The 24259-nt window shown below is 37.0% G+C and overlaps 1 protein-coding gene across 6 annotated transcripts in view; it reads left to right on the plus strand.

The window, feature by feature from the left end:
- BRAF (B-Raf proto-oncogene, serine/threonine kinase) overlaps positions 1 to 24259 on the plus strand; it is a 173824-nt gene that overhangs the window by 75407 nt on the left and 74158 nt on the right. For all 6 annotated transcript variants that reach the window (XM_040471783.1, XM_040471779.1, XM_040471781.1 and 3 more), the window contains exons 2-3: positions 9301 to 9402; positions 23781 to 24044. In XM_040471783.1, coding sequence (XP_040327717.1) covers positions 9301 to 9402; positions 23781 to 24044 — 366 coding nt within the window. The remainder of the gene's footprint in view (positions 1 to 9300; positions 9403 to 23780; positions 24045 to 24259) is intronic.

Raw genomic sequence — 24259 nt, forward strand, 5'->3', positions numbered from 1 at the left:
AGGCACCCTAGCATTATTTATTATATGGTCCATGATGTCCCCCACTAAATTATAATGCCAACACAAACTATATCCATTCTCTTTGTTTATTGCTGTTCTGTCCTATTGCTTTATAAATCTTGCTCTCTAGTAATAACAGTCTTACTCTCATTATTTAAAATAGCTAAAAGACTGTATCATTTTATAGTACTTTTGTAAGAATTTTAGAATCAGTTTGCCAAATCCATGGGGAAAAAAAAAATCTCAGGATTTTGTTTATTGTACTACACTGAATTAATTTGGGGAAAATTTGAGATTATTACAATATTGAATCTTCACATAAAAGAGCATTTATGTTAGTCTTTGTCAAGTGAAGGGGTGTATGTGATGCACATACACACATGCATCACATGGCATAAATGTGAAGTAAGATTTAGTGGAAAACAGTAAGTACCAGAGCACACAGAATCCCCTGAGTTCTGTTATCTTCACACAGATATATACTTAGGGTAGACCTAACTAGAACTAATATACCAGAGAAGGGGCCTCTAAGTAATAATTGGAACTTTGAGGTTGATGGAATGGCCTTATTAGAACGGAGAGCTCTGTGGCTGTCATCAGCCTTTTCTTGCATTGAGCAAACTCAGACCTCAGACCTCCTAAGTCAGCTTGTTGATAGACTACTAAAAGAGAGGAGGAAATAAACCTCCAGAGTCATTTGAGTTTCTCTTCTCAGTCTTCCTTTATGCCTTTGCATATTATTTTGTTGTTCCCTTCACAAAGATCTTGCAAATCTTTTATTAGATTTATTCCTAGGGGCGCCTGGCTGGCTCAGTAAGTAGAGCATGCGACTCTTGATCTCAGGGTTGTGAGTTCGAGCTCCATGTTGAGTGTAGAGATTACTTAAAAATAAATTTAAGGGGCGCCTGGGTGGCACAGTCGGTTAAGCGTCCGACTTCAGCCAGGTCACGATCTCGCGGTCCGCGAGTTCGAGCCCCGCGTCGGGCTCTGGGCTGATGGCTCGGAGCCTGGAGCCTGTTTCCGATTCTGTGTCTCCCTCTCTCTCTGCCCCTCCCCCGTTCATGCTCTGTCTCTCTCTGTCCCAAAAATAAATAAACGTTCAAAAAAAAAAAAAAATAAATAAATAAATAAATAAATAAATTTAAAATCTTAAAGATCTTTTTCTAGATTCTTTATAGTTTTTGTTGCTATTATGAAGGGCATCTTTTTAAAATTGGCTCTGGCTGATGCACTGGATTACTATTCTATCCACCCATCTTGCATTATTTATTTATGTCTGTTTTTATATTCTCATACTCTTAAAAAATTTTTGTTTTAATGTTGTACTTATTTTTTGAGAGAGTGGGAATATGGGGGGTGGGCACAAGAGAGGAGGATAGAGGATCTGAAGCGGGCACCTTGCTTACAGGCTGACTGCTGCAAGCCAGATGCAGGCCTCAAACTCACAAACTGTAGGATCACGACCTGAGCTGCAGTCAGATGCTCAACCAACTGAACCACCCAGGCACCCCTCCATGCTATAACCCTTCCATGCTATAACCTCCTGTATATAATATCAGTGGTAACAGGCACCCTTGTCTTATGCCTGACCTTTCACTGTGATATTTTGCTGCAGGTTTCTGTAGATATACTCTTATTAAGTTAAAAGATCACTATTTCTAATATTCCAAGATTTTTTTTTTTTTTAATTTTTTTTTCAACGTTTTTTTATTTATTTTTGGGACAGAGAGAGACAGAGCATGAACGCGGGAGGGGCAGAGAGAGAGGGAGACACAGAATCGGAAACAGGCTCCAGGCTCTGAGCCATCAGCCCAGAGCCCGACGCGGGGCTCGAACTCACGGACCGCGAGATCGTGATCTGGCTGAAGTCGGACGCTTAACCGACTGCACCACCCAGGCGCCCCAATATTCCAAGATTTTTAAAATAAGTAAATGTTGAATTTTTCAAAATACACTCGAATTTTGTTACTGATTTTTAAATTAATTGCATCATGATAAAGAAATAGGGTTTGTATCACAACAGTTTTCTGTGTTTATGAAACATGTTTTGTGGCCTAGAATGTGACTGGTACATAGAGGAAAAAAGGAACAATAACAAAACTTGATCAGTTCCGTAGAAGTCAGAAAATCAAGAAAAAAGCAGTGTAAGTAGAAAGCACACAATAAGACTAGAAATAAATCAGGTACAAAAATGTAAATGAACTAAATTCTCTGATTAAAACAGATAAATATGTTTAAAACAAAACATGCTAGCAAAAGAAGAAAAAACTTTGCATAGTTCATTTATAGGCAACACAAAGATGAGAAAAGACATATCAGGCAAATGCTGGTGTAGGTCGGTTTGTATCATAAAATAGACTTTAAGAGAAAAAGCATTGTTGGGGAGAATTAAAGGAAAAAGAGATAAAAAGTTTGGAGAAAAACTCAATCCTACATAGAAGTTGAAGTAACAGTACAACAAACATTTGCATTGGTATCACTTACACCACATAGCTTCAACAATTGTTAACATTTTGCTAGATTTATAGGTCCTGAAAAATTATTTCACTTGTCTAAAATTATATCTAGGGAGATTAACAATTCCATAATCATATGTGTAGTACATGTTTAAATTTCCACAGTTATCCTAAGAATGTCTTTTATAGCTGTTCTCCATCCCTAAACTAAGATCTTCTTTGTGTGCATGTGTTGAATTAGTTGTTGTCTTTTAATAGTTCTTGTCTTAGAGTCTTGAACAGACCACCCACCATTTTGTTTCCCATGACATGATTTATTAAAAAGACTAGGATACTTGTCCTGGAATGTCCCACATTTTGGATTGTCACGGGTTTGACTTTTAAAGAGAAAGGTAAATGTCTTATAGAATGTCCCATATTCTGTATATGTCTGATTATTTCATTATTTTTTTTTTACCTTGTATATTTCTTCTCAACTTGAAGCTAAGTGTAAAAGTTTGTTTAGAGGGTGCCCGGGTGGCTCAGTCGGTTAAGTGCCCAACTTTTGACTCAGGTCATGATTTCATGGTTCATGGGTTCAAACCCCACATTGGGCTCTGGGCTGACAGCTCAGAGTCTAGAGCCGGCTGCAGATTCTGTGTCTTGCTCTCTCTCTGTGCCCTCCCTCCTCCACTTGTGCTCTGGTGTCTCTTTCTCCACCACCACCACCCCACCCCCCCCACACAAATGAATAAACTTTAAAAAATTAAAAAAATGTTTGATTAGATTCTGTATTAATGTTTTGCAGGTAAACTTCATGGGTGATAGATAATGTGTCATTTATGTTGTATCACATTAAGAGGTACTTGTCCGGTTGTCCCTCTATTAATGATTCTAAGCTACATATCCTTATAAAGATGTGTGTTTTTCCCTCTGTCTTTAATCTGTGTGGAAATGCTTGGACACTATAGGAGTATTCTGTTCTTCATCAACTTTTCACCTAACAGCTTCAGCCTCCTGTGATCCTTTCTTGAATCAGTGATTTTATATTAGCTGGCATTCTTTTAGAAAGAGCTTCCCACATCAAATAGGAATAACTAGAATTTTTTCCAAGAAGGTAGAATATAAAATACATAATTCTTTTCCACTAATGTTTAATTTTCTAAAGATGTAACAGTCACCTACAGTGGTGGCAAGTGTCTCCCAACAAACTTCTTACTTTTATGGACTAGTGAGTTTTTATTTATTTATCTTTTATGTATGCCACCTGTTGTAATTAATTATAGTTTTTACTCTTTTTGCTGAAAATCTCCCAAGTTTGGCTAGTAGGAGTCCCTTCAAGCTGGCTCCTGTGTTGTTTTGACATCTGTCTGGCACATGAAGATGTTCCAGGATCCCTCTTGAATAATAAGTGGGTCTTAGAATGCTTTACTGCTGCCCATTTGCCCCCAGCAACTGTTGTCACTGTTTTTGTTGTTATTTTGTATAGTCTGCTTATTTAGATTTACCCTTGTGTTTATTAGTTTCCAGGTTCCCCATTTGTATTAGTTTCTTGTGGCTGCTGTATCAAATTACCACAAACCTGGTGTTTTACCGCAAATGTATTCCCTTAATAATTCTGAAGGTCTGAGGTCCAAAATGGGGTTCACACTAGGGCAATTGAGGTGTCAGAAAGACTGTTCTCCCTCTAGAGCACATTTACTTGCCTTTCCCAGCTTGCAGAACTGCATTCCTTGGATTCCTTGATTCATGGTCCCTTCTTTCAGCTAGCCAGGCCAGCAGTGTAGCATCTTCAGATCTCTCTGGTAGGTCGTCACTTACCTAATCCTCTGTAATAAAATCTCCCCATTTTATAAGGATGCTTGGAATAACATTTTGGGCCCATCCAAGATAATCTCCTTAATTCAAAATACTTAATTACATCTGCAAAATTCTTTTTGTCATATAAGGTAACATAGGTTCTGGGGTTTACAGTGTAGATATTTTGGGGGCTGTTAATCAGCCTGCCATGCTGCTCTGTCTTTTACATTATTCTGGGTTCTGTTTCCTTTTAGGTTGTTAGCTATTTTCTTTTGTTTCTTGAAGTCATTTCATTATCCTCTGGCTTCTTATACTGTTGTTAAGAAATATGCTGTCAGTGTAATTTATTTTTCTTTTCTCTCTGGTTGACTTTAAGAACTTTTATGAACTTGTACTTCGACCTATATAGTTGTGGATTTAGTTTTATCTGTCATGGACAGGACACAGGACTCATTGTGCTACTCTTGAGAATTTTTTATTTTCAATTGTTTTAGAAAATTACACCCATCTTCTGTTCAAATATGTCTCCCATTGTCTGTTTACCTTCTGAATTTACTAATTCCATTCTTTGCCTTCCCTGTTTTCCATTCATTTTTCTCTGCCTTTTGGCCAATTTTCTCTGAATCCTCTTCTAGTTCTTTAATTCTTTCTTTAGCTCTAATCTGTTTACTTCAGCTGAGGTTTTATTTTAATGACTGTGATTTATCATTTTCTCATGCTCCCCTTTTATATGTATTGTCTTTAAGCTTGGAGATATTCTAGAATTATCTCAATAGAAACTTTGATATTTTGGTTGGCAATTTATAAACTTTGATTTCTTTCTCAAGCTGATTGTATTTGTTTTTTATTTTAGAGGAGTTTTTCAGAATCTTTTCCACTGACTGATTGTCTAGCCTTCATGCTTCCACTGCCATGATTCTTTTAGCAATTCTTCTGAAATTTTAGGACCATGTCTCTCTTTTTGAATTATTTATTTTAAATAAATTTGTTTAAATAAATTTGTTTTACCTTTGGTAATAGTTATTTGTTGTTTGGGCATCTGTTAGACTAGCGTGTAGTTTTCTCCTTTGACCTGTTAAGTATTATTTTACTGGATTCCTGATGAATGACTAACATAAATTTGAGGGAAAGAACAAGAGTGAGAGAGGGAGAGGGAACTGAAAGGGAGAGGGAAAATGGAATTTAAGAGGTTTTGTATCCTCACAGCTTGGATTATTTATGTGTGTCTGTGTGTTTTTTTGTTTTGTTTTTTTCATTTTGTATTCTCTTTGTCAAGTTTGGATATCTGGATTTTGCTAATTTTATGAAATGAACTTGGAAGATTTTCCTTTTTTATTTGCTTTCACATATTAATAACTTATTGTATTTTCTTTAAAGGTTTGATAGAAGCCAATCCTATAATAATCCGGACCTGATGCCTTTTTATTGGGAAGAAGGGAGGCAGTGGCTGTAGTTTTCTGTGCCATTACTGCCCTGCAGTTCTTCCATAGCAGTTGGTCTGAATTTATATTTTATTAATTTATATTTTAACATAGGTGTCTTCTGAGGTGGGCGTTAAAAAAATTCATTTTTGTGGGGGAGGGAATTTTGCCATCTGTAAAGTCACTAGAAATGATCGATTGTTTACTAAGATTGCCTGATTTTAATTGCTGTGGTCCACTGAAGAGATCAAAACAGGACAGGAAATCTAGTACCTTTCTTGAATTTTTTTGCTTCTGTTTGTAATTCTTTCATTTCCCTTTCAGGACTGTTGAAACAGATTTTCTTCATTTTTTCCAAGAAGGCATTTTAAGGCCAAAACTATATATCTTCTCTTAGTTTTACAATATCTTATTCTATTTTTTAATATATTTATATTTAATAATTATCATCAAAGTTCTTTCTCTTACTCTTCTGGGAAATGTGAGCAAATTTTTTCTACCAGACTCATCTTCCCTAATTTCAGTGACGGCTCATAGTGATTTTTCTTCATTCTTTGGATATAAAATTACTTTTGTTTCAGGAATTAAGAAATCTTATTCCAGAACATTCATGGTCTGGCCCTGCCCTACCTAACCAAACCTGTCATTTTCTGCTCCCCAGTACAAAAATTTTATTCTAATCAGTTTTAATCAGCTCAGTTCTGTAATTTCCCTCATGTTCATTTTCCTTTTCTATTCTAATTTTTTCCTTTCTCTCTCTCGTTCCTTGGGGGGTGGTTCTTTACCCTAACTGTGCATGCGCTTTATCTATGGAGCTTTAAAAAAAACAAAACAAAACAACAACAACAAAAAAGGCTTTGGATAATAACATCTTCATTTATTTACTGAAGTGGAAAGAATCCCCGAACTAGGCCTAATTTTTCCTCTCTTCCCCTATTCTAAAGACAGCCTGAATCTTAGTTTCAGCACTGATTGAATACCTGTTATGACTAAGACACCAAGATAAGTGATGGGGAAACGAAAGATAAATAAAACATGTTTCTGATCTCAGAGCAGCTAATAGACATGAAAAACATAATCAATTTTAGGATATCAAATTCTGACTATAAAGCACTTCTGCCTGAGTGGTCAATGAAGTCAACATAGAGGGAGGTTATCATTTTCTGAGATGAAGAGACTATAGGAAAAAGAAGTTTTGGGGGGGATTGTGGGCTAGACCAGAAGTTAAATCTTTGAACATGTCAAGTTTGCAATGTCTATTAGTTATTTTAGTGGAGATGTTCAGTAGGCAGTTGGACAAAAAGTCTGGAGTTGAGAGGACAGAGCTGGATTTTAAAATTTGGGCTTCATCAGTCCATATTTGGCATAGAAAGCCACAAGATTGGATAAGATCACCTGGAGAATAAGTATAGCTAGAGAAAAAAGACATCCAATGCTTTTTGGGGGATATGAAAAATTAGCCAAGGAGTCGTAAAGGAAAATAATACGATATCTGACAATAGAAAGAAAAGGAAACTTCTGTCATTGCTTCTCAAATTCTGAGATTTTGCATGTATAACATGCTTCTGGAAGATTATGCTGCTGCTAGTCTATGGACCACTTTTGAGTAGCAGGACTTTGTATGACAAATGAGGCATAATGTGAAAAACATGAAAAAAACCGCAACATTTGGAGGAGAATAGGGTTAATATATAAAATATCTAGAACATAGGGTATCTATAAATCAACAAGAAAAAAATAGAATGAAAGAAAGAATATGGATAGGGAATTTTCCAAAAAGAAATGTAAATGTCCAATAAACATGAAAAATGGTTTTCTGGGAAATACAGATTGAAACAACAAGATCACCTTTCCCCCTTCAAATTGGCAAACGTTTCAAAGTTTGATAAGACCCAGTGTTGGTGGGATTATAGGGAAAAGTATGGACTCATACCCTCCTAGTAGGAATATGACTTGGGACTTTTTTTCTATTGGAAAACCATTTGACACATTTATTAAATTTTTAAATGCACATAACATTCAATTCAGGAATTCTATGCATTGATATCTAAAAGGGAAACTGAAACCTGTGCCCAGAAAGGCAGTTCAGAACTATTCATTGAAGCATTGTTTGAAGTTGAGAAAAATGGAATAATCTGAATATCCTCTAGGAAGAGAATTATTAAATAAACCAAGGGTCCTGAAGCCCCCTCCTTGTTCATCTATCTATACCCTCTTGTACATTTTTTAATTACCTCACATTTTTAAATTATAACTTTCGGTAGTTTAAAAGGTCTTAATCTCTAGTGTGTATTATATTGATGCTGTTCATTTTTGGTCACACCTTAGAATTCCAGGTTTAGATCATGCAGTTTATGGAGTATCTAGTATACAGTGTAATTTGCAAGCACATTCTCTAACCACTCAGATAAATTGGACTCATTCTTCATCAAGGAAAAAATGACTTTTAAAAAATAAACACATAATATATGCCTGTACTATAACCACCCAACTTGTGAATTCTAGGCTGGCCAGCTGGATAAATGAATGAGGCTTGGAACCCTGCCAAGAATTTATTTCACTGATAAAATAAGGTCTTGGTTTTAACCCCTACCCCTTTTCTCTCAAGGGGTTTTTCCCTCGTGTTGACTCCGTACTTTAAAATTTATACATCTCAGAACAGTGCACATTAGTAGGATCTGAGATGGAGAAGAATTTTGCCTTTCTTGTATAGAACGGAGAATTACAATGTGGTGATTTTAAAGGGAGAGGAGGAAAGGAGACTAGTTCTCAAGCAGTTCAATTAGGAGTACACGAAAACATCAAGGAGCTGAAAATTGTCCTAAAATTATCCGTGACCATCCACTGTTAGGTTGCTCTTGAAGTTTGAAGACCATTGACGATAAGCAGTGTCATAACAATATTACGAAATAAATGTTTCTATCCTTAAGACCACCATTTAGAAACAGTAAAATACGTATGTATTGATATGGAAACAACTTTGAGGAATGTTGTTCAGGGAAAAAAACAATTATTAAAAACGTTTTTTAAATATAATATTTATATGTATTTGTATACTTTGTATATGTATTATTATATTTACTTTATTAAAAAGGAGATGTGGAAAGGATGTATAACAAATTGTAAACGGCAGTTGAGTTTTGGGCAAAGGGTCCAGGAATGTGGGGAAGTGTGAAAAGAGACTTTCGTCATTCTTTTTTATTTTAATTTTTTTTTAATGTTTATTTAGTTTTGAGACAATTTTTGAGAGACATAGTGTGAGCAGGGGAAGAGCAGAGAGACAGGGAGACACAGAATCTGAAGCAGGGTCCAGGCTCTGAGCGGTCAGCCCAGAGCCCAACACGGGGTTCGAACTCACAAACCGTGAGATCATGATCTGAGCAGAAGTCGGACGCTTAACCTACTGAGCCACTCAGGCGCCCCTGTCATTTATTCTGAATACTCATGTATTATTTGAATCTTTTACAGTTGAGTATATTTGTACTACTAGTGTAGAAAAGAGTTTTTAGGTGTTTAATAAAAGATGGGAAAAATTGCTATGCTAAATGGTCTCACAGGTCTCAGCTGTAAATTTCAAATTTTAAAATATCTCTAATTCATATTCTAAATGATTCTTATTTACATTCTTTTAAATTATTTTTCAGGTGTGGAATATCAAACAAATGATTAAGTTGACACAGGAACATATAGAGGCCCTATTGGACAAATTTGGTGGGGAGCATAATCCACCATCAATATATCTAGAGGTAAGCTTTTGAGTATCATATCTGTAGTGATTTTTTATTTTTTATTTTTGTTATTTTAGAGACAGCGAGAGAACACAAGTGGGGGAAAGGGACAGAGGGGGAGAAAGGAGAGAGAGACAATCTTAAGCGGGCTTCACATTTAGCACAGAGCCCCGTGCAGGTCTCGATCCCACGACCCTGGGATCATGACCCTAGCTGACACCGAGAATTGGATGCTCAACTGACTGAGCCACCAGGTGCACCTGTAGTGATTTGGAAAATAAAAACATGAACTTACAAAAAGCATTTGTACTAGTAATAATGTTTACCCTAGGGGATGAGAAATAGATATGGGAAGGTGGATTACCTTCGTCTTTATTATATTATACTTCTTAATCTTACTTCATTTGTTACAATAACATAGAGTATTTTGTAGTTTGGAAAAGGAGAAGTCATGTATAAACTTCAAAATATTACTCTGTTAGAAAACTTATTTAAAAAAGAGAGAAAGAGAAAGCATTCAGTTGTGGAGGTTAGGAAACTAGTTACTGTGTTAGAAAGTGGGGTCAAATTTTGTGAAGTATGTTTTTTCCTTGTGAAATATCTTTTTTCCAGCAAATCTCCCCAAATTGGTGTTTGCTTTCTTAATAGGTAAAATTTATAATATTTAAATAGCTCAGAATTGCTTAGCTTTAGTGTTTGAGGCTTTTGTATCAAGACTTGAGCATCATAAATTTATAGTCATTGTTCTTAATCCTGTGGGGTAGTAGTTTCTGTTGTAATCACAGATAACCTTTCTTGATATTGGTTTCCTGATGGAAGTCACTTGGGTTCCATGACGAGCAAGCTGTTAGGGAATGGAATCCAAGCAGTCAGGCTTCAGGGTTCACACTGCTTCCCGCTGCACTACACTGCCTGTCGCTGTAAAAGCTGGTCCAGCTGTAATCACTAATCATATAGAAATATAACCATAAATTACAAATGATCATTTGCCTTCAAACGCCTTACATTTTTAGGCATGGATTGGTAGACTCCTAAACTAAATTTCTAGTTTAGTAATCTGGTTGCACTTAAAGGACGTGTTAAATCTTTCAAGTATTTTCATGAGAAAGTAAGTTTGCATTTCTAAAATAAATTTGGAAGTTTGGAAATAACCACTGATAAACTGTTGGCTTCTTCATATGGCTTCCCTCAGAGCACACTGCCAGATACCAGTAGTAGGACCACAGTTCATACCTCTGAATACTAGTTAGTATACTTTCCAATATCCCATGCTGTTTTACTTTTCTGTCTGAGGAGGACAAGTGCAGGAGTCATAGGAGGCAAAGAGTCCTGGTGAAAATAGTGATTCTTTTTTAATTAGAATTAGTTTAACCAACAGTTTTTGCCAACCATTTCTGTGTCTTGTGAGACTCTCCCCCACCCTTAGTCGTAATACATTTGCATCAATAACCGTTTTTGACTATAGCAGGGATTCAGTGCCCCCTCCACACACTCACATTCTTCACGCTCTTCACTGTTCATATTACATCTAACTAGGACAATATAAAGCAGACCATACCTCATAGATTATATCATTAGCATGTTGATTCTTTTTAAAAAAAATTTTTTTAATGTTTATTTATTTTTGAGAGAGAGAAAGAGAGACAGTGTGAGCAGAGGAGAGGCAGAGAGAGAGAGAGGGAGACACAGAGTGTGAAACAGGCTCCGGGTTCTGAGCTGTCCGCACAGAGCCCGACGTGGGGCTCAAATTCACCAACCACGAGATCATGACCTGAGCTGAAGTCTGACGCTTAACCAGATAATCCACCCAGGCACCCCATGGAGGTAGATTCGTATTCTCAGGGACACACTACAGAATTTCTCTGTAGAAGGCAATACAATATAGTGATTAAGATGAACTTTGAAGTCACATAGGCCCTATGTTTGAATCTTAGCTGTGACTTAGCTTCTGCAAATAGGTTACCTAATCTCATTATACCTGACCTCATTGGTAAAATGAGAATACTGTCACACATGTTGTAATTTAAGGTTTAAGTTTATAATTAGGAAATAGCATCATTCTTCACACATATTGATTACGCATAAATTTTTGATTCATTCAGCAGATATTTATTAAGTGCCTGTTTATATTTATGCATTTATGCTTTTTTAGGCTCTGGGGATATAGCACAAAAAAAAAAACAAACACCACACAACTGTGCCTTTAAGCAGCTTATAGTTTTATCAGAGGAGGGAATTACAGGCAATAAACAATAAACCTACATAAACATTGGATAAACTATGAAGAGGAGCCTACCTGGAGATGACAGTATTCTTCCCTGGGGAAAGTTGATGAGGGCCAGTGGGAAGACCTTTGGGTACTGATATTTGAAGGCCCTTCAGTGAAAAACCAAGTTTGTTGGTTAGCCACTGAGACCCATCATTCTGCTTTCTGTCCCTACGTATTTGACTACTCTAGGAACCTCAAACAAATGGAATTGTACAATATTTGGCCTTTTGTGACAGCTCATATCATTTAGCATAATGTCTTCAAGGTCCATCCGTGTTGTAGCATGGGTCAAAATTTCCTTGCTAATTAAGGCTGAATAATGTTTCCACATTTTGTTTATCCATTCATCTATCAGTGGATACCATTGATGGTTGGTCATTTCTGTCTTTTCATTACCACGAATAATGCTGATTTTACTCCTTTTGACTGTATAGCAGAGGTGGAATTACTGAATTATGTGGTAATTCTGTATTTAATTTTTTTAATTAACTAATTTCTCTTTAATTTACATCCAAGTTAGCACATAGTGCAACAATGATTTCAAGAGTAGATTCCTTAATGCCCCTTACCCATTTAGCCCATCCCCCCTCCCACAACCCCTCCAACAACCCTCTGTTTGTTCTTTTATGTTTAAGAGTCTCTTATGTTTTGTCCCCCTCCCTGTTTTTATATTATTTTTGCTTTCCTTCCCTTATGTTCATCTGTTTTGTATCTTAAAGTCCTCATATGAGTGAAGTCATGTGGTATTTGTCTTTCTCTGACTAACTGATGTTGCCTAGCATAATCCCTTCTTTTTTTTTAATTAATTAATTTATTTATTTATAAAAGTTTTTTTATTTTTTCTAAATATTTTTTCTTTTTTTTCAATATAGAAATTTATTGTCAAATTGGTTTCCATACAACACCCAGTGCTCATCCCAAAAGGTGCCCTCCTCAATACCCATCACCCACCCTCCTCTCCCTCCCACCCCCCATCAACCCTCAGTTTGTTCTCAGTTTTTAAGAGTCTCTTATGCTTTGGCTCTCTCCCACTCTAACCTCTTTTTTTTTTTTTTCCCCCTTCCCCTCCCCAATGGGTTTCTGTTAAGTTTCTCAGGATCCACTAGCATAATCCCTTCTAGTTCCATCCATGTAGTTGCAGATGGCAAGATTTCATTCTTTTTGATCCCCAAGTAATACTCCATTGTGTGTGTGTGTATGTACACATATATATGTACACATATACACACATATACACACACCCATATACATACATATATATACATACATATATGTATATGTGTGTGTATATGTATGTGTATATTTATATATATGTATGTATGTATACATATATGTACATACATATATACACACACACACACACCACATCTTGTTTACCCATTCATCTGTTGGTGGGCTTTTGGGCTCTTTCCATACTTTGGCTATTGTCCATAGCGCTGCTAGAAACATTGGGGGGCATGTGCCCCTCGAAACAGCACACCTGTATCCCTTGGATAAATACCTACTCGTGCAATTGCTAGGTCGTAGGGTAGTTCTATTTTTAATTTTTTGAGGAACCTCCATACTGTTTTCCAGAGTGGCTGCACCAGTTTACATTTCCACCAGCAGTGCAAAAGAGATCCTCTTTCTCCACATCCTTGCCAACATCTGTTGGCTGAGTTGTTAATTTTAGCCATTCTGACTGGTGTGAGGTGGTATCTCATCGTGGTTTTCATTCCTGATAATGAGTGATGTTGAGCATTTTTTCATGTGTCTGTTAGCCATCTGGTTGTCTTCTTAGGAGAAGTGTCTATTCATGTCTTGCCCATTTCTTCACTGGATTATTTGTTTTTTTGGGTGTTGGGTTTGATAAGCTCTTTGTAGATTTTGGATACCTACCCTTTATCTGATATGTCGTTTGCAAATATTTTCTCCCCTTTTGTCGGTTGCCTTTTAGTTTTGCTAATCATTTCCTTCACTGTGCAGAAGCTTTTTATTTTGATGAGGTCCCAATAGTTCATTTTTGCTTTTATTTTGCTTGCCTCCAGAGCCGTGTTGAGTAAGAAGTTGCTGTGGCCGAGGTCAAAGAGGTTTTTGCCTGCTTTCTCCTCTAGGCTCTTGATGACTTCCTGTCTTACATTTAGGTCTTTCATCCATTTTGAGTTTATTTTTGTGAATAGTTTAAGAAAGTGTATTTAATTTTTTAAGGAAATGCCATACTGTTTTCCACATTAGCTGCCTTTTACATTTCTGTTAGTAATATACAGGAGTTCCAGTTACTCCATATCCTTGCCAACACTTACTGTGTGTTGTGTTTGTTTCTGATAGCCATCCTAATGAGTGTGACATGGTATCTCATGGTTTTGATTTGCATTTCCCTGATGACTTATGATGTTGAACATCTTTTCATGCGTTTATTGGACATTCAGTCTTCTGTGGAGAAATGTCTGTTCAAGTCTTCTACACATTTTTTAATTGGGTTGGTTTTTTGTTGAGTTGTAGGAGTTCTTTATATATTCTGAGTATCATTCCTAATTAGATATATGATTTGCAGATATTTTCTTCCATTCCATGGGTTCCCTTTTCTCTCTGTTGATTATATCCTTTGTGCGAAAGTTTTTTTTTATTTTGATGATGTCTCATTTACCTGTTTTCCTCATGTTGCCTGTGCCTTTGGTGTCACATCCAAGAAATCATTACCAGACCCAGTGTCATGAACCTTTTTTTTTCTGTTTTCTTCTAAGATTTGTAATTACAGTTTTAGCCCTAACGTTGAGGTCCTTGATCCATTTTCAGTTAATTTTTCTGTATGATGTAAGCTAAGGGTTCAACTTCATTCTTTTGCATGTGTATATCCAGTTTTCCCAGCCCCATTTATTGAAAAGGTTGTCCTTTCCCATTGAATAGAAACTTTGACACATGCCCTTGTCAAAAATCATTTGACCATGTATGTGAGAATTTATTTGCGGGCTCTCTTTTGTTTTCCGTTGGTATTTATAGTCCAACTTTATGCCAGTTTACACTGTACTGATTTGATTACTGTAGCCGTGTAAGGATTTTAAAGTCAGGAAGCATGAGATGTCCAACTTTGTTTTCCTTTTAAGGATTGCTTTGGCATTTCACTATCTTTTGAGATTTCATATGAATTTGAGGGTGGATTTTGCTGTTTCTGAAACACATGGGGATTTTGGTAGGGGTTGCATTGAATCCATAGATTGCTTTGTGTAGTATTGACATCTTTAGAGCTCATAAGTCTTAAATATGAATGGACAGCTAAGAATAACCAAATATTGGAAGAAAGCTTGTAGCAGGAAAACAATAGCAAAAATGGTCAAAGCAACTCAGAAATAGTGCACAGAACAGATGAGAACCTGAAAATAACTATAATTAACATCAGAGATAAGAGAAGACAATCTGTTCTTATTTCATGGCTGTACTAAAGAAACAAAAGTCTTAATAGAGAACAAGAAAGAGCTCTTGGTATTAAAATAATTAAAATAGTAGGGGCGCCTGGGTGGCGCAGTCGGTTGAGCGTCCGACTTCAGCCAGGTCACGATCTCGCGGTCCGTGAGTTCGAGCCCCGCGTCGGGCTCTGGGCTAATGGCTCAGAGCCTGGAGCCTGTTTCCGATTCTGTGTCTCCCTCTCTCTCTGCCCCTCCCCCGTTCATGCTCTGTCTCTCTCTGTCCCAAAAATAAATAAACGTTGAAAAAAAATTTTTTTTTAAATAATTAAAATAGTAAGCAGAAAATGTAAATACATATGTGTATGTGTGTCTGTGTGCATATACATAAACAATTGTTGTAAGATAAAGTTAAGGAAATCTCTAGAAAGCAGAATAAAAATAAAGATGGAAAGTATTAGAAGAAAGATAAGAATTAGAGAATAAATCTAGGAGAGCTATAAAAATACCAAATGCTTTTAGCTACAGAAAAACAAAAACAGCTAATCACAAGTTGCCCAAACAAATAGGAGTTTTATTTTCCCCTCCTGTAACAAGAAGCGTGGAGGTAAATTATTTTAAGATTGATTCCACAGCTCAGAGTTGTCAGATGCTGGGGTGGATCTCTACAGTCCTTTAGGCCTTTCTGTCATGAGTGCCACAGATCTGTATGCCATCATAGGACACCTCAAAGCAGGAAGCTGGGATCACAGACGCTCTCTTGTGTCCTACGCGCTTTCAAGGAGGAAATTTTCCCCTTCAAATCCCCTACACGTCTTGTCCTTTATATCTCATTGACCAGAACGGGGTCACATGTATCCCTACACCGGGACTATGTTTATATTTCTTGAAGTAAGAGGCTAAAAAGTGAAGTTTTTCCAGTGTTCACAGTTTGGCTTTAAGATAAGCTTGAGCATTGGTGACTAGAAGTTATGCTATAGTTATTTCGTTCCAAACATTTCAAGGTAGGAAATAATGTTTTCTATGTTTGATATTTTTGAGATTTCCACAGGAAGATAAAACTTTACCTATCCCTGCATCTCTTCCTTGTAGCAGAACAGGGTGAAATCAGTTCTGTCACCATCAAAACCTTATGTCCTTGTACTAATTTATTTAAAAACTAGCTTTTAAGTTGTTCTAGATTTTTTCCTACTGACCTGAATAATAATTAAAATTATATTGATTCTCTTGATGATAACTTCCGTGAAATGACCTGTAGTACTCTTAAGGAATTTCAGATTTGGCTTTTTAGTCTTTGGTTCCCTTTTTATTTATTATTATTATTTTAACATTTATTTATTTTTGAGAGACAGAGATAGAGCACAAGGGGGAGGGGCAGAGAGAGAGGGAGGGACAGAATCCAAAGCAGACTCCAGGCTCTGAGCTGTCAGCACAGAGCCCGATGTGGGGCTCGAACCCATGAACCGTGAGATCATGACCTGAGCTGAAGTCAGATGCTTAACTGCCTGAGCCACCCAGGCACCCCATAAATCTTCATCCAAAGGAGGAAAAGATAAGTTTGCCTTGAAGAGTCATTTCCCAGGAAATCTTTTTTTTACCCAATTTTTCTCCCTCCATACATCCAACAAGTTATTTGAATGCCTTCTGTGTGTAAGATAAAATGCTAGATGCTTCTCTAGCAGTAGGTTCTTCTTTTTGGACCTGACATATTAGATTCCAGAAGAGAAGGAATAGTGTTTCTGGAATCACTGTGCTGGTGATACACACTGGTGTTACACACGGAGTCCTAGCTACCATAGAATTGACATGTATGCCAGAGTGCCCTGCAGACAGAGGCATGGTAACGGCAGTAGCTCCTGACATTTATTATTTGCCATATACCAGGCACTGTTCCAAGCAGATAGTCGGTCATTTAATCCTCAACCTATCCTTTGAGTTACACTTCCTATTCTCATTTTCATTTTATAGATGAAAAAACTAAGGCACAGGGGAGTATAATAATAACATGGCTAATGGTACAAAATTAGTAAATAATGTAGCCAAAGTTTGAATCCACATATTCTGAATTCAGCATCTGCTCTTAACTGCTGTATCATTATTATGATACTGACAGCCTTTTTGGTCTTTAATCTGTGTAGAACCCAGGATGATGCAGAGATATTTTATTAAAACAAGTGAAAAGAATACTAGCAGCAAGGTCCTTCTTGTGGAATACGGAGCAGTCCATTAGATACCATCTTTGGGCAATCTGTAAGATTTCATTGTATCTTGTGAAATGAAGTTTAACAATAAGTTTAATGGACTAATGATAAAAAAATGTTTATTTCACTGCTTTTTCCCATTTGTTTAAAGTAGATCCTTAGATAATTTTCCTCCCATTTTCCCCCAAAATTTTATTTTTAAGTAATCTCTCCACCCATTGTGGGGCTTGAACCCACAACCCTGAGATGGAGTTGCACACCCCGCTGACCCAGCCAGCCAGACATCCCACCCACTTTTACTTGAGAAATGATTCACATACTGTAAGATTCACTTTTTTAAAGTGTGCTATTCAGTGGGTTTTTTTTAGTATATGCACAAAGTTGTGCAGTCATCACCACTATCTTAATTCCAAAACATTTTCATCACCCTAAAGAGAAATCCTTTACCCATTAACAGTGATTCCCATAAGCCCTTGGCAACCACTGATCTGCTTTGTATTTCTATACATTTGCCTTTTGGGGCACTCTGTGTGAATGGAATCATACATGATACGGCATTTTGTGACAGGCTGCTTTCACTTGGCGTAATGTTTTCAAAATTCATCCATGTTGTAGCATGTAGCGTTCATTCCTTTTTATTCCCTCATGTAGATATATCATATTTTGTTTGCCAATTTATCAGTTGACATTTGGGTTTCCACTTTTTGACAATCATGAATAAAGCTATTATGAACATTCATATATAAGTTTCTGTGTAACATATGTTTTCACTTGTCTCGGTTCTATGCCTTGGGATGGAATTGCTGTGTCCTATGTATGGTAACTTTATGTTTTAACTTTTTGAGGAACTACCAGACTGTTTTCCAATGTTAGCTGCTCCATTTTAAATTCCCACCAGAAATGCATGAGGGTTTTCATTTCTCCACATCGTTACCAACACTTACTCTCTTGTTTGTTTTTTAAACAGTCATGCTTGTAGTTTTGACCTAAAAATGGTAAAGCATCTTTTTCATGTGCTTATTAACTGTTTATCTTCTTGGGAAAAAATACCAATTCAAATCTTTTGCCCACATTTTAAACTGGGTTATTGTTCAGTTGTGAGAATTCTTTGCATATTCTAGATAGTAGATCCTTATGAGATACATATATATTTTTTAAGTATTTTCTCCTATTCTGTGGGATTTATTTTTCATTCTTTTGGTAGCGTCTTTTGAATTTTTTTTTTAATGTTTATTTATTTTTGAGACAGAGAGAGACAGAGCATGAACGGGTCAGGGTCAGAGAGAGGGAGACACAGAATCCGAAACAGGCTCCAGGCTCTGAGCTGTCAGCACAGAGCCCGACACGGGGCTCGAACTCACAGGCTGTGAGATCATGACCTGAGCCGAAGTCGGCCACTCAACCGACTGAGCCACCCAGGAGCCCCAGTAGTGTCTTTTGAAGTATAAAAGTTTTAATTTTGAGAAGTGCAGTTTATCTGTTTTTTTCTTTGGTTGGTGTGATTTAGCGTGTCATACCTAAGAAATTACTGCCTAATCTAGGTTCATGATGATTTACTCCTATGTTTTCTTCTAAGAACTTTGAATTTAAAAAATTTGTTTAATGTTTATTTTTGACAGAGAGAGACAGAGCATGAGCGGAGTAGGGACAGAGAGAGAGAGGGAGACACAGAATCTGAAGCAGACTCAAGGCTGTGAGCCGTCAGCACAGAGCCCAACACGGGACTTGAACCCACCAACCGCAATATCATGACCTGAGCCAAAGTCAGACGCTGGTTAAGTGGTTAAGTGGCTAACTGAGCTACCCAGGCGCCCCTCTGCTAAGAACTGTGTAGTTTAAGCTCTTAGTTTTAGGTGTATGATCCGTTTTGAGTTACTTTTTTATTGTAATCTTAGGTAGTACTCCAACTTCATTCTTCTGCCTGTAGATATTCAGTGGTACCAGCACCATTGTCAAAAATCAGTTGGCTGTAAACGTAAGGCTTTATTTCTGGATTATCAAGTCTTCTGTGGTGTTCTATACATGTATCCTTATTCCAATGTCTTGATTACTGTACCTTTATAGTAATTTTTGAAATGAAGAAATGTGAAGCCTCCAACTTTGTTCAAGATTATTTTGGTTTTCTGAGTACATTACACTTCCATATGAATTTTAACATCAGCTTGCCCATTTCTATAAAAAAGCCATTGGGATTTTGATAAGGATTGTAGTGAATTTGTAGGTCAGTTTCGGGAAAATTTTCATCTTAATAATATTAAGTGTTTTTGTATTATTCAAAAACATCCGACATGATCTGTGCCTTCAACTAGTTTACAGTTTAGTAGAGTCATGTTAAGAACTCAGCTAAGTAATACAAGGATGACAGTAATAAACATAACAAGAATTGCTAGTACTACTTATTCCTGCTAGTAAGAATATTTATGGGTTTTTGCTATGTGGTAGCCTCTGTAATCACTTCTTTTACTTGTATTATCTCATTTAATCCTCACAAAATTTTTTCATAATGAGAAAAACATAGTCCTATAAAGAAGAACATGATAATAGTCTAAAGGAGGTGAAGAGAAAGAATACTTCTTTGGGGTTTTAGCAAGCAGAGCTTTGAATTGGACTTTGAAAAATAAGTAGGATTTTGATGCGAAAGAATAAGGTTTTGGGAACGCTTCATCCTGAAGAAGTATCTGGTATCTGTAGTATCTGGAAGAACGAACCACAAGAATTTTGTTGGTGATACTGGTGGTGGCTGAGGTGTGCATTTTTGTGGGAGGACTTGTCCATATTTGCTGAGTAAGGAAACAGAGGAAAAATTGGAAGATATAAGGGAAATTGGGGATAACAGTGTACCAAGGCCTCTGTAGAGGCCCTAAACATTCAGTGCCATTACTAAATTGAGAACAGAAGAGAGATGGGGCGGGCCCCTGGGTGGCTCAGTCGGTTGAGCATCCCACTGTTGATTTTGGTGCAGGTCATGATACTGGGTTCGTGGGATCAAGCCCCACATTGGGCTCCATACTGAGCATGGAGTCTGGTTAAGATTTTCTCTCTCCATCTGCCCCTTTCCCCCACTCGTGTGTGCTCTCTCACTCTCTCTCTAAAATAAATTAAAAGAAAAGAGAGATAGGGAAAGGCATGGAGAGTTGCTTAGACAAAGAAAGAAGAGGAAGCTTTTATTTGATGGCTTTGACCTCCAGAGTAAATTTGAAGGTAATGTAATGCTGTTTTCTGAGCAAATTACAGATTGGGTGATGAAGGTAAGGAGGCAGAGAAGCATAGAAAAGGTTGGAGTAAGTATTGTGAAAAATGTAATATGATGTTAAAAATTTTCGGGTAGTACCCTAAAGGACTAATTTCCACAAATTGATAATGGGACTAATTGACCTCCTTCTATCTTCTTGACTTAATTAACTGACCTTAACTAATTGACCTACCTTACTATCTTCTCCAGCAGTGTATGGTAACCTGAGAGAAAGAATGGAATAATTGAGTGGTTAGAATTTACTCCAAATTTGTATTTGACAAACAAGTTGGTAAAAGAATAAGAATTAGAGAATCAGAGATGTTACTAGTGGTATTGTTGAAATGGTGAGCCGCAAAGTAGGGGCAATAAGACAGTCAAGGCCCAAATCTAAGAAACTTCAAGGGATTAATGTTGATATCATAAACAGATTAATGTAGTAAGATGGAAACTTGAGAAGGTGTGTTCAGGGACAGGGGAAGCTCCACATTGAGGTCTTGTCATCATTTGGAACTCCTGGATCTTGAAGGTAGAATGAAAATCAATACCTTTAGGAATAAGTTTAGAGAACTTTACGGCAGGAATGTTAAAAGAGTAATCCACACTGAATGCATCAAGGATAGTGGGATGAAATGAGTCAATCCAGGGACAAAAGGCAGGCAAGAGCCTTGATTGCAGCTGTGAGGACGGAGAGAGGTGGAATAACTGCTTTGTACTTAATAAAAGGAAAGAGCTATTGATAAGTGCAGTGAAATAATAGCTTGTAATCCACAATGGAGGGAACAGTATATTTTCAAAAATTAAGACTAACATTTTGATAAAGAAATAGCATTCTGAAAATTTATTGTTTAAGTGCATTCCATTTCCCTAAGGCTTACTTTGTGTACTTGTCCAGATGATAGTAAACAAGATTTGATATATGCAAGGGGGAATTTTTATCTCCCAGACTGCATGTATGTGATCTTCCTAGGGTAGGAATTGCATCAGTCTTTATTTTTTTAGTTCGAGTCCCAAACAGTGCCAGACATATGTATGGTCAGTATATACTAATTGACGGATTAAAGGCTGGATAAATGGATCATATTAAAAGAGATGCCCGTAAGTAATTAGCTCTTGGAACTGAAAGCTAACACGAAACACGGTTCAGATAATTTTGAAGTGATTTGATTATAATGCCTCAAAATGTTATGAAACATTTCCAGAATCAGGGTAGGGTAGCTAGTAGGTTATAAAGGAGAGGGCTTTTTAAAAATTTTTTTTAAATACTTATTTACTTTTGAAAGAGAGAGAGAGAGAGAGAGAGAGAGAGACACAGACAGAGCGAGAACGGGGAAGGGACAAAGAGAGAGGGAGACACAGAATCCGAAGCAGACTCCAGGCTCTGAGCTGTCAGCACAAAGCCTGACGCGGGGCTCGAGCCCACGAACCATGAGATCATGACCCGAGCCAAAGTTGGACACTTAACCGACGGAGCTGCCCAGGCACCCCAGGAGAGGGCTTTTAGATGCAGTTTATGCCCTTTACCCCAATGGCTCATTTTACTATTTTTCCTTTTTTTCATCTTCAAAATTATATTTTAAGAACCAGCATAGCAAGTGCAGTCAGTGGTCTTTACTGAAATGAAATTTCTTCTTCATTCTCCTCTATCTTTGATCATTCTCCTTTACTTATAGAATGAAGTTCAGGCTTCATAGCATGGTATAGACACCCTCTACAAGCTGGTGCCTTACCCACTTTTCCAGTTGCATTACGTATTTCCCTGTATTGCTATTCTTCATTTAATTCCGCAAACACCTATTGATCCCTTGTTGTGTCCCAGATACTGAATTGCATGCAGCTGTACTAGTCTGTAGTTTTCCCTCTATGCCTTAAAGTTTCCTACCTCTCTATTTGTTGCAGAATTTCTCCTGTACACAGCTCTCTCTTCTCCCCCACTTAACTCCGTCTATCTAAATGCTAACATAATCCTACCTCATTCTCACCTTATATCAAGAATGTCCTTTATTTCTCATGTATAACACTTAAGCATACTAAAATACATCCACCTGCTTCTCTGCAGCCCAATAATAAACTCCTTGAGTGATGAGAAGTTTTAAAATCTTTGATTCTCCCTTGTAGCCTTTTATAAATGTTTGTGGTATTACATCTGTGTATGATGGTAGAGAGAAATGGTGGACCATAGTGTGGGGGAGGGTGATTTCCATTGCCCTAAAGAACCATGGACATATATATTCCAATTTATTCCATCCCTTTACTTTCAATATCACTCTGTTTTCAAAATTCTTGTTATTTTTAGAATATGATATCTTATGTGGTCATTTGACTTTATAGCTTTAATCAAATGAAACTTCTAGAAGTTTCCACCCTAGTGGATAATGGCACCAGAATTTCTTGACTGCAGGGCATAAACCACCTTTTCAAATAAAATTTTATTCTTTAAGCAGTATTTGATGGGATCGTCAGAGATCCATAGTGAAGAGAATAAAGTATTTTAACTAATACCTGTTTCAGAAAGAAGGTGGCAGTTATGTAACTTCTAAGCCCTGTTGAGAAGATTTTGGTGGTAATGGTGAGATCTGACCCTGTACCTGAGTCTTATTTTTTGACAAATCTCTTTTAACCCCGCATCTCCTTTTCAACTTCTCTTTCTGTTCTTTGGAGGGCAGAAAGGTATGAAACTTTATATGCCTACAATTTCCTCAAAAAAATTTTTTTTAATAGAGAGGGTACTTATCCTTGATTTAGTATAGTATTTTATCTTATGTTGGATATGCAGTTTGGAAGTTAAATTGCAGTATGACCAGGGGCGCCTGGGTGGCTCAGTAGGTTAAGTATCCGACTTCAGCTCAGGTCATGATTTCACGGTTCGTGGGTTCAAGCCTTGCATCGGGCTCTGAGCTGACAGCTCAGATTCTGCTTCAGATTCTGTGTCTCCCTCTCTCTCTGCCCCTCCCTTGCTTGCACTCTGTCTCTAAAATAAGTAAACATTAAAAAAGATTTTTGTTTTTAAATTGCAGTATGACCAGAACATTGTAAATACATTTTATAATTAACATTCGTGGGTTATTCTAGACATTTATATGTTTGTTGATCTCTCAGTGCAATGTACTGTCTTATCACATACACAAAAAATGATCACTTTAAAAGTAGAAGTATTAATTTATAGTACTTTCAGCACTTATTTTGTAACTTGTACTTAAAACCCTATTAGCTAGATTATAAAGAGATTACAATCAAAGATTTAAATTTCATATTTCCTTTTGTTACTGTCAGGAAAAAGTCCAGATTCAGTGTATGTTTACTTTATTTTATAGGCCTATGAAGAATACACCAGCAAGCTAGATGCCCTCCAACAGAGAGAACAACAGTTATTGGAATCCCTGGGGAATGGAACTGATTTTTCTGTTTCTAGCTCTGCATCAACGGACACCGTTACATCTTCCTCCTCTTCTAGCCTTTCAGTGCTACCTTCATCTCTTTCAGTTTTTCAAAACCCCACAGATGTGTCACGGAGCAATCCCAAGTCACCACAGAAACCTATCGTTAGAGTCTTCCTGCCTAATAAACAGAGGACAGTGGTGAGTCAACTTTTAATATCATCATTGCTTTTTCTTTGTGTTTTTCAGAAAGAGTAGTTGTTGAAAATGAAATACGTTATCACTCCATATTCTGTGGTCATGCAAATGGAAGCATCCATTTCAAAAAGGAGTGGAAAAGACATAATTAATTGGTGCCAATGTCTGTGTCCCTTAACTGGAACAAATTGTATTGTGTCTAGTGTCCAATTTGACAT

This window comes from Herpailurus yagouaroundi, unplaced genomic scaffold, assembly GCF_014898765.1.
Source record: "Herpailurus yagouaroundi ecotype Mexico unplaced genomic scaffold, PumYag 100, whole genome shotgun sequence".
Lineage (NCBI taxonomy): Eukaryota > Metazoa > Chordata > Mammalia > Carnivora > Felidae > Herpailurus > Herpailurus yagouaroundi.